Source organism: Talaromyces proteolyticus (genome assembly GCF_021365285.1).
Source record: "Talaromyces proteolyticus strain PMI_201 chromosome Unknown BGW36scaffold_2, whole genome shotgun sequence".
NCBI classification, from domain to species: domain Eukaryota; kingdom Fungi; phylum Ascomycota; class Eurotiomycetes; order Eurotiales; family Trichocomaceae; genus Talaromyces; species Talaromyces proteolyticus.
The window spans coordinates 333,907-347,646 of record NW_025764278.1 but is presented as its reverse complement, the minus strand read 5'-3'; the positions used below and the strand labels follow the sequence as shown (position 1 = coordinate 347,646).

The window sequence follows — 13,740 nt, the reverse complement described above, 5'->3', positions numbered from 1 at the left end:
TTCTCTTTTCAACCGTTCCTCCCCAGTGAAGATCTTTTAGATCCGACATTCGCAAAATCCGATGCGAATACTCGCACAACATAATCTGAGGTCACTTTACAAGTCTTGGGTTGAAAAATCCGACGTGTGATATGTAGATTAATAAGAAAAGATACTCAATGTAAACCGAACTGAGACGGTTGACCTTTTGGAGGACGATCCTATACTAAAAGCAATTTTCTTTTGAAATCGATGAAAAGAAAGTTTGAATCAATTTATAGGAAAAATTAGAAAATCTATTTCACGGCTTCTATGAAAGATCGCAGATCTAGCAGCAATTTCTCACTTTCGATGAAAATGTCTGCTATGACAGCAGAGTCAGAAAACTCAATCTAGATGATTAAAAGCATGTACGAGAACGAAAATGGTAAAAAGGAAAAGAAATAATAGGAGGGGTACAGCTGTCCTGACAGCACTGGGTATCAGGTTTCGTTGATTCCATTCCATTGTCCCAGGGAATCAGCACCAAGCAAACTCCATCCATCCATCCATTCCAAACCCGCTAACACATAAACACGAAATAAAGTAAAAATAAAATAAAATACAAGAAAGAGAGTGCTATCGTTGATAGAACCCGAAAGGGGAAGTAGATGGCGTCCAAAATATCTAATTGACATTCTTGATAATCAAATTAGTTATCTTTCAGTTCAAAAGAATTCAGTTAAAATGATAGGGATAGACTTACAAAAAGGAACTTGAGCTCACGGATTCCGAGGCGCGAGATCTGTTTGGCGGCGTTTTCGTCTAGAGCACCTTCGATAAGCTCACGTTTCTTGTCTTGCAGAGCTAAAATGCGGTCTTCAACCGTGTTTTGGATCAGAAGGTGGTGGATTTGAACAGGTCTCAATTGACCCAGGCGATGTGCACGGTCGATAGCTTGTTCTTCGATATATGGGTTCCAGAAGGGGTCAAAGATGATGACTTGAGAAGCGGCGACAAGATTGAGGCCCGCATTACCGGCTTTCAAAGACACCAACATGATATCGCACTCGGGGTTATCGGTGAACTCTAAAACAGAATCATTACGCTCCGAGGGTCGCATGCTTCCATCGTAGCGACGATATTTCCATCCTTTGCGACTAATCGGCACTTCCAGAAGGTCCAAGAGGGAAGTGAATTGGCTGAAGATAATTGTCTTTTCGCCCTGTCCTTCACCCTTCAACTTTTCAAGTATCTCGAGTGCTTTGTCAATCTTGGCGCTGGTTTCCCAATTCTTTTCGATCCGTCTCAGGTATTTGCGTTTAGCAGCAGCATTCTTCTGTGCTTCTTTCTTGAGAACAGCTAGAGTCTTCTTTGGCTTCTTAGCCTTCTTGGGGGGTTTGCCCTTCCCTTTGCGCTTTCTTTTGATTACTCTCTTCTTTGACTCTCGTTTCTCATCGGAATCGTAATCGTCGGGTACAATAAACTCTGCCAAATCGGAATCCTCATCTGAGTCATCATCGCTCTCATCTGAGTCAGAGTCGGAATCAGCCGTCTCGTCATCATTAGTTGGAATTTCTGACGGTTCATCAGCCTCGGAACCTTCTGTTGGAAAATGAACCTTTTTGAAGGAAACATTATCCGTGACCTTCTTCGGATCAATCCTAGCTCGGCAGTTTGGACATTTGGCTTCAACCTGGCCGTCATGTCCTTGTTGGATGGCAAGCGACGGGTCTGAAATTCTGGCAAAGCACTCGGCGCAAGTTGCATGGCCACAAGGGTAGAAAATGACTGCGTTTTCCACGGCATCGATACAAACAGGACACTCTAGAGGTTCATTCTCCTTCAGCCGTCGGATAACATCGACATCAAACTGCTTCGCATTCTCGACCAAGTCTACATTTTCGGTGACTGCGCTAACATCGACGCTAAGATCGTTGATCAAGTGAGGGTGGCAGCAGGCTTGTCGTAGACGAAGCAGCAGCACAAGAATGTTTGAGTAATTCCGGCCAATAGATCCAGCCTCAAGATACCTATTAAATTGTATCTGAGTGTTCGTTTCCAAACCTTTGTATAGACTGAGTTCGTCCTCGCTGAAAGAAGCATGAACCTTTTCAGTAACGCGAGGTGGCAGATTTAGAATTGGTTTCCCGTCTATCTTGGAGTATTTTGTTCTGCGTAGAAGCACGGCCTTCAACACGACTTGTAACTGCTGCAAAGCTTTCTGTTGCGCGGTTGGAACATTAGATTTCAGCGGCCTCGTAAAGTCCTGCAAAAAGGTTTGAATTAGAATACAGTGCGCGTTATTATACTTGGAGAACTTTGATCAATTTACCTTGTTAAACAGCTCTAGGCTGTTGTATGGACGGATCCTTAAAAACCTGAGTAGTGAATGTAGTTCAGCTACGCTGTTCATCATTGGTGTGCCGCTCATACACCACCTATGAGTGGAATTGAGTGAGCAGCAAGCGAGAGATGACTTTGTATTGCGGTTCTTAATGCATTGTGCCTCATCAATAATCACGCGGTACCAGGTGCTCTCTGGTCCAAGTAGAGGAAGAGATTGAGCTTCTCCGACGATATTTGCACTGCTTTGACCTGCAAACCGTCTGTTGTTGTCCCATTCCTCCTTGCGTTTGAGTTCTGACCCTAATGTACCGAATGTAGTCAGGACCACATCATATTTCCGCAACTTAGCAAATGTGGTTTTCCGCTTCTCTCCATGGAGAATAAAGACATTAAGCTTGTGTTCTGGTCTAACCATCCTTTCGATTTCACGTTTCCATTGTTGCATCAGAGCGACAGGAGCAACAATCAACGTCGTTTTTCTGGTGTCATCTGACGATGGTCGTGATACCATGAGAGCAATGGCCTGCATAGTCTTGCCAAGACCCATGTCATCCGCGAGAATACCGCCTTTATTAGTTCCTTCTTCCATCGATTTCATCCACGCCACCCCGACCTTTTGATGGTCAAGGAGAGCATATCGTAGCTCTGTTGGTGTCCCTTCCCACTTGTCTTTTGTGAGGTCAACGTCGGGTCTGAGATTCTCCAGCATCTGTTTCAGTTCCTGGTTGGCTTGCTTATTGTCAAGGAAATCGGGATCACTTGAAGAGTTAGCTAGCTCGAGAGGAAGGGGTTTTCTTGCATACCCAGGGCGTGACAACGAGGGGAATAGGCTTGCCCGGTCGCCCGTGCCAGTTCTATCGAGGAAAGCTCCAACAGCTCCCAAGTTTCTAACATCTCCTAAACTTCTTGCAGCACGCAAAGCCTGAGTGTAAGCATCAGGGATCTTGATTGGGCTCTCTTGAGAAGTAGACGAAGAGCGGTGGGAGGCCGCGAGAGCAGAAGGCCACTGAGTTGGGTACATAGTATGGCGATTGTTAGGGCCTTCAACATGGACGGAACGGTATGACTGGGATGATCGGGGTACTGGTACTGCGGACATACTGCGCCGAAAGTCCTGTGGCGATATCTCTGCAATATCACTATCGCTGCTATCGTTGGCAGTAGGGGCAGTATCCCTCCACATGGGCGTTTCCATTGTTTCCATATTTCTACTTGAGCTGAATGGTGACGGTGCAAGGGAGGGTTGTCGCTGATGAAATGGCAGAGCAACTCGACTTGAGCCTATAGTTGAGGCCTGTCCCGGTGACACTTGATTATGATCATGTGAAAGCGCTCGGTATGACTCTTGCCTGAATGCGGCCGGCGGGTTTGTAGAGAACCCGGGCATGTTTGAGGGAGCAGGCGCTGGAGTAGACGAATTTGTTGACGAGTAGAGAGAATCTTGGTTCCATTGCTCTTGTAAGCGTCTGGCCAGCTCTTCGTCTTTGCGCTCCTGTTCGTGACGATCTTTCAACCAGTTTTCAGCCTCATACTGCCCCTCCGCAAATGAATCGACATCTTCTAATCCAAGAAGTCTGTGAAGCTGAGTATCGTCGTCATCCAAGCCCTCATCCCCCAAGCTGAAGCTGTGGGTTGACGCTGCGCCGGGGGTAGACGGGCCCGATTCGCGAGAGTACATGTGGTCAGTAGCTGGCGACGAAGCGTAAAGCAAAGTAGGATTGGGATGGTTGCGGTGAGGTGTTGGGTGAGAAGAGGATGTGGGATAGACCGGACCTGGGGGTTGTCCAGCAATATATTGCGCTTGGAGTTCGGGATCTAATTCGTTAGAGATTGAAGCGAACGGCGAGCTAGGCATTCTGTCATCGCCAGCACCGTCAAAGGTAGACTGCAATCGGACGGTAGGGTGAGGCTGCGGAGAGAGACGAGGAGCGAGGCCTCTACGCTGATCTAACTGACGGCGCAATGCCCTGATGGTTGACTCCAGTTCCATCCTGTCTTCTTCAGCACCAGGGCGGGCTTCCAGGAGACTCTCCAGAAGCGCTTGGTGTAGCTCCAAGTCCTCCAAGATGTCCTCGGTGGACATGGCGTTGGGAGAGGAGGCCATGACGCGCAATGAGGGCTGGTCGGGAGCCAAACGGGCACACGGCAACGACAGCTGCACTCAGCTTAACTCAGCCGGGCGGGGAGGGCTAAAGAGTATGCTCAAAGAGGCAGGCTGCAGCTTGCAGGTGAGCGCTGGGCGCTGGCCACATCTGCAGTCGCTTTGATCAGCCTCGTTTGCCGTAAGCAGGCTGTCCTTTTTTTTCGTTTGGATTGTTACAAAGAGTATTCATCGCGTCACGATAAGGATTTGCCCAGGTGGGTCAGGGGAACCGCAAAAAAAAAGGTGCTCATTGGCTGGGCGACGAAGCTCTGGCCGCAGCCTTAGCTGGTTTAAGGATAGTCCACATCGTCTTGCGCATTGTCATGTGGACCATCTTATATACATTCTACATTTTAGATATATTCTCTGTGCAAATTCATTGTAGGTTCACTAGATCAGTTAGGCTATATTTACAGATAATAGTTATTTAATTATTTTAGCTCTATCTTATTTTATATTAACTCTGCATATGTTGCTTCAAATATATCTCTTTGACTATTTTTTATGTTGTCTCCCCTTTGGCATCCTTCTCTTTGTCATCTGTTCTATATATCCCCACCAACAATAGCGTATGTGCAGTTTCTGCGATTCACACAAGACCCCTATTGAAATTACATATGTACAATCTTAATATTTATGTGTTTGCAAAGCACATACAAAGCATCATCATAGCTTATTCTTTGTCTAGTTCAGATGATAAGATATGGCAAGAATGGACACCTAGAGTTTGGCAGCTCTTTATTTTCTGACAGGAAGACTTTATGAAAAGAAGAGGCTGGGGCTCATGGGCTAGGCAGCCGGTGAAACAACCAGTTGGCCAGTGAAGCTATCCGTGAAGGGTCAAATATGTCAATTTATAGGCATACTACTAGATTAACCAGTATATCTATTTCAAACATAATTATGAGCGTGTCATGAGCTGCATGGTTATAACCAGATCCTGCCCTGGTGGGTTAAATGGCCTCATTGGATGGGTAATGAGGCTGTAATTTACGTAATTAAACATCATTGACTTGTCTCTCTTAACCTTAACAACCTGTCGGCTAACCTTGACTAGACAATCAATACACCTATACTCAACAACTACAGATCCAGAGATCCATATGATAACCATGCTGCAATCATACCAGGACAGACTGCCTCCCATCAGAGAGGCATCCGCCTAGCAGAAGACAGATGATCTTACAGATCTTGTAGGAGATTGCTCATCTTCTGTAAGTGCAGACCATGATATTGTGGGTCAGCAATAGAGCAAATGGTTGTTAGTTATAGCATGCATATTGTATGTGATTGTAACTCAATGACCCGATGAAATTGACCTGATATTTGTAGCATTATCCTTGTTGTTTATGCCGGTTACCTTCTAGGTGAGTACTACCTTCCACACAAGAGTGGTGGTGAAATAACAAAACACCCTTTTCTTTTCTTCTTCTTTTTTAAATGAATCCTTGCAGTTCATTCATCTGAAACAATACATTTTTGGGCTCTTATTATTATAACGGTTCCTCCGTTCCTACTTCCTTTTAAGGAGTGGATGGAATAATTTCCCCCACAACTTTGCCCAAAGGAGAAGGAAAAAAAACTTGAGGATATCTCAAGGAAATTGAGTGATATGAAGACGAGAGCTTCTAAGACTGCATCTCATGTCTTGGCTGCGTTGGGTTGCATGCATGCTTGGTCTGTTGTAGATTATGTGCCCTCTTTGGAAGAAGCTCTAGAGGCTTTGCAATGTTGAAGTTAGAAATATAAACAACAAAACCTTAGAAGCCTCTTTGCTGTATCAATTGAAGTGCATCCTGCTGGGTTAACAGAGCGTAGGTGAGGCCAAGACGGCGGACTTATCGGGGGGTGAAAATGCACGTGTCGGATGATGCTCTATATTCCGGAATGAGAGTAGTTCCTAAACATTCTCTAGAGAGAACCCCACAAATCAGGATAGCCTCTAGTCAATGTTGCAGAGCTTTGGATGAATGCATACCAAATATCAATTGATAGTCGATGCTAAGTCGGTAGGGCTAAGAGCAAGACGAGAGCGTCCGATAGTCCGCGGGGAATGCGGGGCCAGTGGGATAAGATAGGCTAGCTATAGTTCACGAAGGCGGCAATACCAGTCCAGTAGTTCTGGCTATGGTTGTATGTAGCCTTGGCCAGAGGGGCCTTGAATCGCCGGAATTCATAGTGAGACATGCAACGGTGGCGTCGCTTGTGAGTCGTCATCACAGCCCCATGGCGCTAACCAATCTGGGCCTAGGTCCCAATCAGTGCTGCAAACAACATGGCCAAATTAAGGGGCCTAGCGACTAATACTAGGTGTCTTGCCTGGGTTTCGTCGTTCCTGATCACCACAGACTTGTTCGCCATGGTCTGATAGATAGGTAGCTGGTCTTTTTCTGTGATCCTGACCCTGCAAGCTGGACGTTTCTATCCCTGTTGCTGCTGCTATCTTCCCGAGTCGCTCGTTATTAATATTGTTATGCACTTCCCTGCATTCCGACGGCCACATAAAACGCGCACCTTTTGTTCCCACCCTGACGGCGCCTGCTCTCATTTATCGCCTATTTCGTACTTACTGGCTCACTCAACAACATGGATCTGATCACTCATTTATATCGACGAGACTGTGGAAGCGGTGATGACTGTGAGAAGCCGACCTCAAAATTGCTGACCGATGTCGTTCCGGCTGTTGTCACGGGAGTGTGAGTTCCCTCTTCTTCAATTGATGGATTCGGCTGGACCAGCGTTGACATGTGATGAACAGGGTTCTTATAGTCGCTGGAATCGTGTTTTTTATCATCGCCAGGCGCAGACGCAAGCAATTCCAGAGGGAGGAGGACAAGGAACGCGAGTCTCTCGAAATCGACGTTTATGAGCCGTCGCACGCTCACTACCAGGGACCAGCATATGGCGATCCGTTTAGCAATTCACAATCCCTGATCCGGGATCCCGACTATAACGAGTTTTCATTAGCACCGCCGACCCCCAGAAGAGATCAGTCCCCGGCCAAGTCGTACAACACCGACTCCAGCTACGAGCCGCACTCAACCACATCCCCACCTCCAGCCTATCCGCACGGCGGGCCTAGTGCCAGGGATCATCATCCAGATAATAAGATATAAGAAAATTGCAATTATTGTTGTGACGAAGCTAAGCGTCCTGTGTTTGTTTTTGTCCTTTTTATACCGGACCCGGCGACAGAGGCGCAGGCTCGTTTTCTGGGGCCGAGGGAGCAACCTGTATTATAGGCTATGTAGTGTATCAGGTCTCATAATCGATTATGGCACTGTACAAATCGTTCTATATGTTTTATACCTTCTATACGTCCTATATCGCTCGAGTTGTTTCTGTAGACATGCTGCATGTTATCACTATATCTATCGTGGTTATCGCTGCCAAGACCGATTATGGCGGGCGAGCGGGGCGTCTGCTCTGCCAGCGCTGGTTGGCCAATGTGCGCATCACCTTTCCCTCGACGTCAGATCAAAAGTGCAAGAGTTCATACGACAACCCTCGCTGCACCAGACTCGTTTGCAACAGACTCTCTCGAATTGTCGCTCCTTTACTACAGCGGCGTGCTTTGTGCCATCTCACTGGCTCTCGCTGCTTGCCGTATTACGCTCCACTGCAGTCACTTCAGCGCGCTTAGTGCTCGCGCCTCGACACCTGGTGCCCGCCTCGGACGGCGCGTCTTTCTGCCATCCTGTCTTCTACAATCAGAAAATGGCACGCTGAGAGCCATCTGCTGCCTCGCAGACACTTATATCCTCAGAACTGCGAAAATTCCTATTCACACAATGTCAAAAGCATCATCTTCTGCCCTCTCCACATCGCTCGGCAAGCCTCTATCGTCCGAAACAAAAGTGGCTGAGTCCTACTGGCTGCGGAGGCAGATGTCGAGACATGCTGAACAGTCGGATAGTGAGGACACCACTAGCAGCAGCGACCGGACTAACCACACTACACCACATCTGTCACCGAAATCCCGCTCTTTATCGGATGCCGCGAAACATGGCCTCTTACAAACATCTTCACTTCGCGACTTGCTTCATTCGACTAAAGACGATATAGGCATTACCAGCAGCCCGACGACCCCTCAAAAACCTCACGTCCTCCAGCCTTCCATACATGGCCTGTCCCTCCAGGTGCCCCGACAAACTGTGGCCACTCCAGGTGCATCCACCAACGCCGCCAACCGTACCCCTCTTTCCCCCAAACTCGATCCAGCGCAAACATACGGATCTCCTGTATCGGCAATTCCCCGTCGCTCTCGCGGCTTGGACTTTTCTCGCGCCTGTACGAATTTACACCACTCTACGCTCGCCGAGTCATCCCCAGAATCATCTCCCAACGTCGGTGGCCGTGGCATAAATATTCCGCAGCGACGGGGAGGCTCCTCATTTGGGTTTGGGTCGCCTGGTATGGGCTTCTCACAACAAGTGGGCAGTGTGCCAGGCGATCGAACCGCGATGTCCAGTTCGGTGTCTAGCGTCAACATGATGGAGTCAGATACTAGCAGCAGCGAAGACGATGACGACGAGTCGATGAACCCTGATCGTGACGATATGATGATTACAGCAACGCCGCAGGCAAGCAAGATAGGCGGAGGACTTGCAAATCCTTTTGGTGCGCCAGCTCCTAGCCCGGGGAATGAATGGATGGGAGCGTATTCTCCTGCCGCCGCTAGCCTACTCAGTTTTCAGCGGGCACGATTCCGCAAGACTCGTAACAGTCGTCAGAGTTCTAGCAGTGCCAGCGGGAATAGTTCAAAGCCCAGCCCAGCACCCCTGTCGCCACCTGTGTTGAAGAGCATCGAAGCTTCCAATGGAGGCTACTTTTCCCGCGAAATGTCCAAAGCCACGGTTCAGTCACGCCGGGAAAGCTTGAGCTTGGGAACTAGGGACCTGCATTTGTCAGATTTGAGTGACGATGGAGATAGTAGAGCGATAAGAGGTGATAGCCCTGCTGATGCAGGCCCACGTGGAGTGATCCGTCGAGCTGTCACCAGACGAGGAAATTTACTGGTAAGTTTGTTGCTATGATTTGCTGGATGATAGCTAACATTCCTTAGCCCAAACCGAAGACATTTGCTCGTGTCCGCGCCGCCTTGCTTGAAGAAAGCGCTCCTCTAGACAGTGAAGCTAAGCGAGAAGCTGAGGTCATCCGGCAGGTTCGCGAGAGTGATGATACTATTGAAGCGAAAAGTCCTACTTTTCCTTTAGACAAGCTTGAGGAGCTTACATCTACCGCCTCTGTTTCTGAAGAGACTGCTCCATCGACTTCTGAAAACAGCTTTTCGAACCAAGCCTCTCTGAATTCTGGAGGCGCGAAGTACTGGGAAAAGTTCGATGGGCGCTACCGCACACCGCCACCCCCAGGCCGTATGTCAACACAGTCTTCGGCTATAAGTGAAGACGCTTCGATGGACACTCCTCAATCAATCATTGGGAAAGATAACTGGCGTCGTTCTCCGGTCCCGCAGGTCATCAACCCTCCGCTCGCAAGCGAATTTCATCGCAAGCGTCGGCGTGACGATGACTTGGATCCGGAGTCATTCAAACGTCGAGCTGTTTCTCCTGGCATGAGTGTGCAGAGCAGCCCCGTCTTGACAAACTCTCCCATCGTCAAAGATGGCAATGCGTGGATCGTTCCTCCGAAATCGTCAGCTGCACTCTTCACTGAGACCAGCAGTTCCAGCACCCCCAGCAACGGTGTAAAGCGCGTGGGCTTACAAGGGATGACCGAAACCAATGACGGATTAATGAATATGAGCATTGAGTGAGCAATGTCTGCTTTGGCTGTGTGGCCCTCTAATTTGAATTTGAACAAACTCTTGTTAGCGTATAACGATTTAGCATTCTGGGCCTGGGATCAGGTGCATATGGCGTTGCTTGACTATTCTTATTAATGAGATTTAATTATATTAGTATTTATTTAGGGACAATACATATTATAGTTAATTATTTGCTGAGACTTTCCATGTAACTATCATTTTATCTCGATTCTTGGCAGGGACATCCCTCCACGCTAACCGCCTTAACGTGTGGTCTGCAACCTGCGACAGTGGCCTACCCCGCGAACATAGACTCAATTCACTGCACATTGTACACCACGTCCAGCGAGCGTTGTTTTTACGATCGGATATTTCTCCTTTGTCATAAACTTAGTCTCCGACATTCGTGTTTTCAAGTCCCAAAACATGAGTTCTACTGTTGACATTGCTTCCTCGTTCATCGAGGGAGCTCCCCCCGGAGAGGCATGACAGCCCGTGGTTTTCCTATCATGTTTGAAGCTTGACATTGCTAACTGTTCTTGAGGAAACCAGCTTACTGAAGTCATAAACGGTCGGTCTCGCCTCCCCTGCGATATAGTACCCCCCAATGTCGTCCCGCCAGAGTAAACTTATGCTGACCGAGGTTCAAAAATATCAGACATCAAGGCCCTTACTGCCGATGGTCCGGATATTATCCCTTCACTGGAACCTGCTTTCAAGAAATACAACGAAACACAATTGGCGACAGTCAAACTGCCTGGGAGCAGTCAGGAGGTGTGTGGATGGCAATAATGACTCGCGAGTACCGTGGACAAAAGTTGATTCTTGTGGATAGGTGCTCGTGAGTGAGTTCAACAGACTCGACGGAGATCGATACTATGATATTGAGACATCGACATCGTTTGAATTCGATCATGTTACCCAAGTAATTTCTCCTATTACCCTCCGTGAGAAGTCATAACTGACAAGTCTTGTCCCTATAGAGAGCTTCCGGTGCTCAGTCATACCCACTCGATTCTCAAAATGCCGATCTAGTGTAAACATAACCCTTTATCAAGATAGAAGAGGCATAGATGAGAAGAGGCTAAAACACATTCAGGAAATCCCTTCTCAAATCCCTCTCCACCCACGCCAAAGAACACTACCCCAGCTCCTCTTACGGCGTGTATCCCATCGAGAATGATTCCGCGGTTGCCATAGTGTTGGTCGCCAACAGATACTCCCCTAACAACTACTGGTTCGTGGTTCACACCTATCTGGTACAATAGCGTTTCTAATCGTTGGTAACAGGAACGGTCGCTACCGCGCTATCTACCAAGTCCCCGTTTCATCCTCCTCCACTACCATCACAGGGAACATCTACGTCGATGTGCATTACTACGAAGACGGTAATGTTGCTCTGAGCAACAGCAAGCCCGTCTCTCTTTCCGTCCCCTCGCTATCCGCTGAGTCCATTATCTCCAAAATCGCCGCCGCCGAGCGCGATCATCAGGAAGAGCTCAATCGTGGATTTAGCAGACTGGCTGAAGGCGCGTTCAAGAGTTTGAGACGACAGCTACCCATCACCAGACAGAAAGTTGAGTGGGAGAAAGTCGGAGGATACAGGCTTGGTCAGGATATTTCTGGTGGTAGAGGAAGATGATTTGTTTGGTTTTGATGAATCATGATTTGTTTTTCTCTCGCTGTTATCTGATTTCTTCTATATGCACATATAATGTAGTCATGTTCGTGACAATTTTCCTGTTTCCCAGATAGCTGGGAGTTGTAGATGAGGTTGAAGCGATTACACTGTCTACGCAACATTTGATCATTCGATACAGAGGTGAACAGAGGCTATATAAAAGATTCCATAAATTCCTTGGGATGGATCAAGACTGGTTTGAAATGACCATGATATTGTCCGAATAAAGCTTGCACATTCTCTGACATTCCCTTAAAAAGCAACGCAGTCCTCCCGGCTGATGCCAGCCATTTGACGTTGAGGCAAAAATAATTCGTTATTTTGGTGTTGCAAAACACACCTCGTCCCGGCAACAATATCCCCTCCCCACTGCTTAGCCCACCATTTATCAGACGCCCTTTGAGAGAACTCGCCATAAGCCTGCAGAATCCGCAGAGCAACTGGGTCCCTTGCTGCTATCAACGCAGTGAACTCGCGAGTCAAATAGACCAACCACATAAAAATCATCGCCGAGTGCGAAGGGTTGGCGTGCATAGCCAGCATATTGAGATTCAAGCTTTGCACAGCACCACGGTATATTGGTTTCAAAGGATCCAACTCAGGCGGCTGCAGGTCTATCATGTTGTGCAAGTCTCCAATAACCGCTTTACTCGGTACCTGTTCAGGTGATGCGCATATCAAATGATCCCATTTCTCCAAATTGAAAAACGGTTTCAAGCGTCCCATCTTGAGTGCTTTCGTGCTCTCTCCTTCGATGACCACGTAGACGCCATGGGCGAGTTCTGCAAACTCGCCCATACGCACAAGAAGCGTCGAAGGATCCAAAGGCTGCGCAGATGCAACGGCGATAATGAAGATCAAAGCCCCGCATATGTACACAGAGTCACAGTTCTCAGCAGTAATCAGGGCCAGTTGCGGTCTGAGCAAAGCCAATGCGGCGGTTTGGTGGTGAAGACTTAACAATCGATGATGTCTAGCCTCGGCCTTGGACATGTTCTCTGTTTGTATCAAATGGAGTGCAGAGACTGAGAGCAGGGAGTGCGCCACATAGTCATGATCAAAGCCAATTTGAACAATTAATGAAGCATACAAGGTTTGGACAGGAATTCGATCCGTCAGCGTATAGCTAACTTGTGTTGTGAAATGCTCTAAGAGTGATAGATCCGCATTGAACGGATGTCGGGTTAAGGGGGCATGGTTAGAAGGCCATGGATTGGTTAAAAATGTCGGGTTTTGGTTGTAATAATAAAAAGCAGTATCATGGTCGTTTCTAGCGTGGCTGTTATACATTATAAATTGAATTGAATGGCAGTCGTCGTTATTATATGCGCATATTTCACCGCGCTTGATGCAAAGACTGCAAGCCGGCCGTTGTCGATCGCACTATTTGAATGGAGCAAGGTTAACGAAGTTAGCTTGAAATAGCTAAGCATTATTGGTCTCTTGGATTTAGATTAATGTGTAAAAAAGGTTGATTGCAGAGAATATTTACCTTGACTTTACGTGCCTTGCACACCAGACAGCCATGACGGCTTTTGTAATGGAAACGTCGTGAAGGCATCAGCTGCTGTTAAAAATCATGTACATGAATCAGGATGCTGAGCACAGTAGCAATGGGCATCATATCAAATGTAATTTCCGTTGGATGAAATATCTCCACTACACAGAGAAGACGAGAGTCAGGAGAAAGGTCAGTAACGACGGATGGATGTTGTATTGAAGATGTATTTGGATTTCACACCATCAGCCTGTTTGGGGACTGGCGGTATTTTCATGCTGCTAATTCCGGAGACGCTATCGTAAACCTTTCCTATTATAGCAAGGTGCTATCCTCAAACTTCG

General features: G+C 47.5%; 5 protein-coding genes across 5 annotated transcripts; 3 read left to right on the top strand and 2 right to left on the bottom strand.

Annotated features, from left to right (window-relative positions):
- Positions 1–253: 253 nt before the first annotated feature.
- BGW36DRAFT_368889 (SNF2 family N-terminal domain-containing protein) lies at positions 254–4,610 on the bottom strand. The gene is made up of 4 exons (XM_046215044.1): positions 3,111–4,610; positions 2,294–3,065; positions 725–2,227; positions 254–657 (listed from the first exon to the last, which is right to left on the bottom strand). Exons 1-4 carry the CDS (start codon positions 4,409–4,411, stop codon positions 646–648), a joined length of 3,588 nt encoding a protein of 1,195 aa, XP_046076165.1. The 5' UTR covers positions 4,412–4,610; the 3' UTR covers positions 254–645.
- Positions 4,611–7,036: 2,426 nt separating this feature from the next.
- Positions 7,037–7,566, top strand: BGW36DRAFT_354579 (uncharacterized protein; the record flags this gene model as incomplete). Its single annotated transcript, XM_046213539.1, has 2 exons — positions 7,037–7,146; positions 7,209–7,566. 2 exons carry the CDS (start codon positions 7,037–7,039, stop codon positions 7,564–7,566), a joined length of 468 nt encoding a protein of 155 aa, XP_046076164.1.
- A 375-nt stretch (positions 7,567–7,941) lies between these two features.
- BGW36DRAFT_333773 (uncharacterized protein) lies at positions 7,942–10,411 on the top strand. Its single transcript, XM_046212885.1, has 2 exons — positions 7,942–9,468; positions 9,516–10,411. The coding sequence occupies exons 1-2, from the start codon at positions 8,242–8,244 to the stop codon at positions 10,224–10,226; spliced, it is 1,938 nt and encodes a 645-aa protein (XP_046076163.1). The 5' UTR covers positions 7,942–8,241; the 3' UTR covers positions 10,227–10,411.
- Positions 10,412–10,478: 67 nt separating this feature from the next.
- BGW36DRAFT_83258 (putative F-actin capping protein alpha subunit) lies at positions 10,479–12,005 on the top strand. Its single transcript, XM_046222624.1, has 7 exons — positions 10,479–10,700; positions 10,770–10,788; positions 10,876–10,991; positions 11,053–11,142; positions 11,201–11,253; positions 11,317–11,454; positions 11,508–12,005. Exons 1-7 carry the CDS (start codon positions 10,644–10,646, stop codon positions 11,857–11,859), a joined length of 825 nt encoding a protein of 274 aa, XP_046076162.1. The 5' UTR covers positions 10,479–10,643; the 3' UTR covers positions 11,860–12,005.
- BGW36DRAFT_83297 (uncharacterized protein) lies at positions 12,005–13,597 on the bottom strand. The gene is made up of 2 exons (XM_046222625.1): positions 13,391–13,597; positions 12,005–13,281 (listed from the first exon to the last, which is right to left on the bottom strand). The coding sequence occupies exons 1-2, from the start codon at positions 13,457–13,459 to the stop codon at positions 12,151–12,153; spliced, it is 1,200 nt and encodes a 399-aa protein (XP_046076161.1). The 5' UTR covers positions 13,460–13,597; the 3' UTR covers positions 12,005–12,150.
- Between the last annotated feature and the right edge of the window lie 143 nt (positions 13,598–13,740).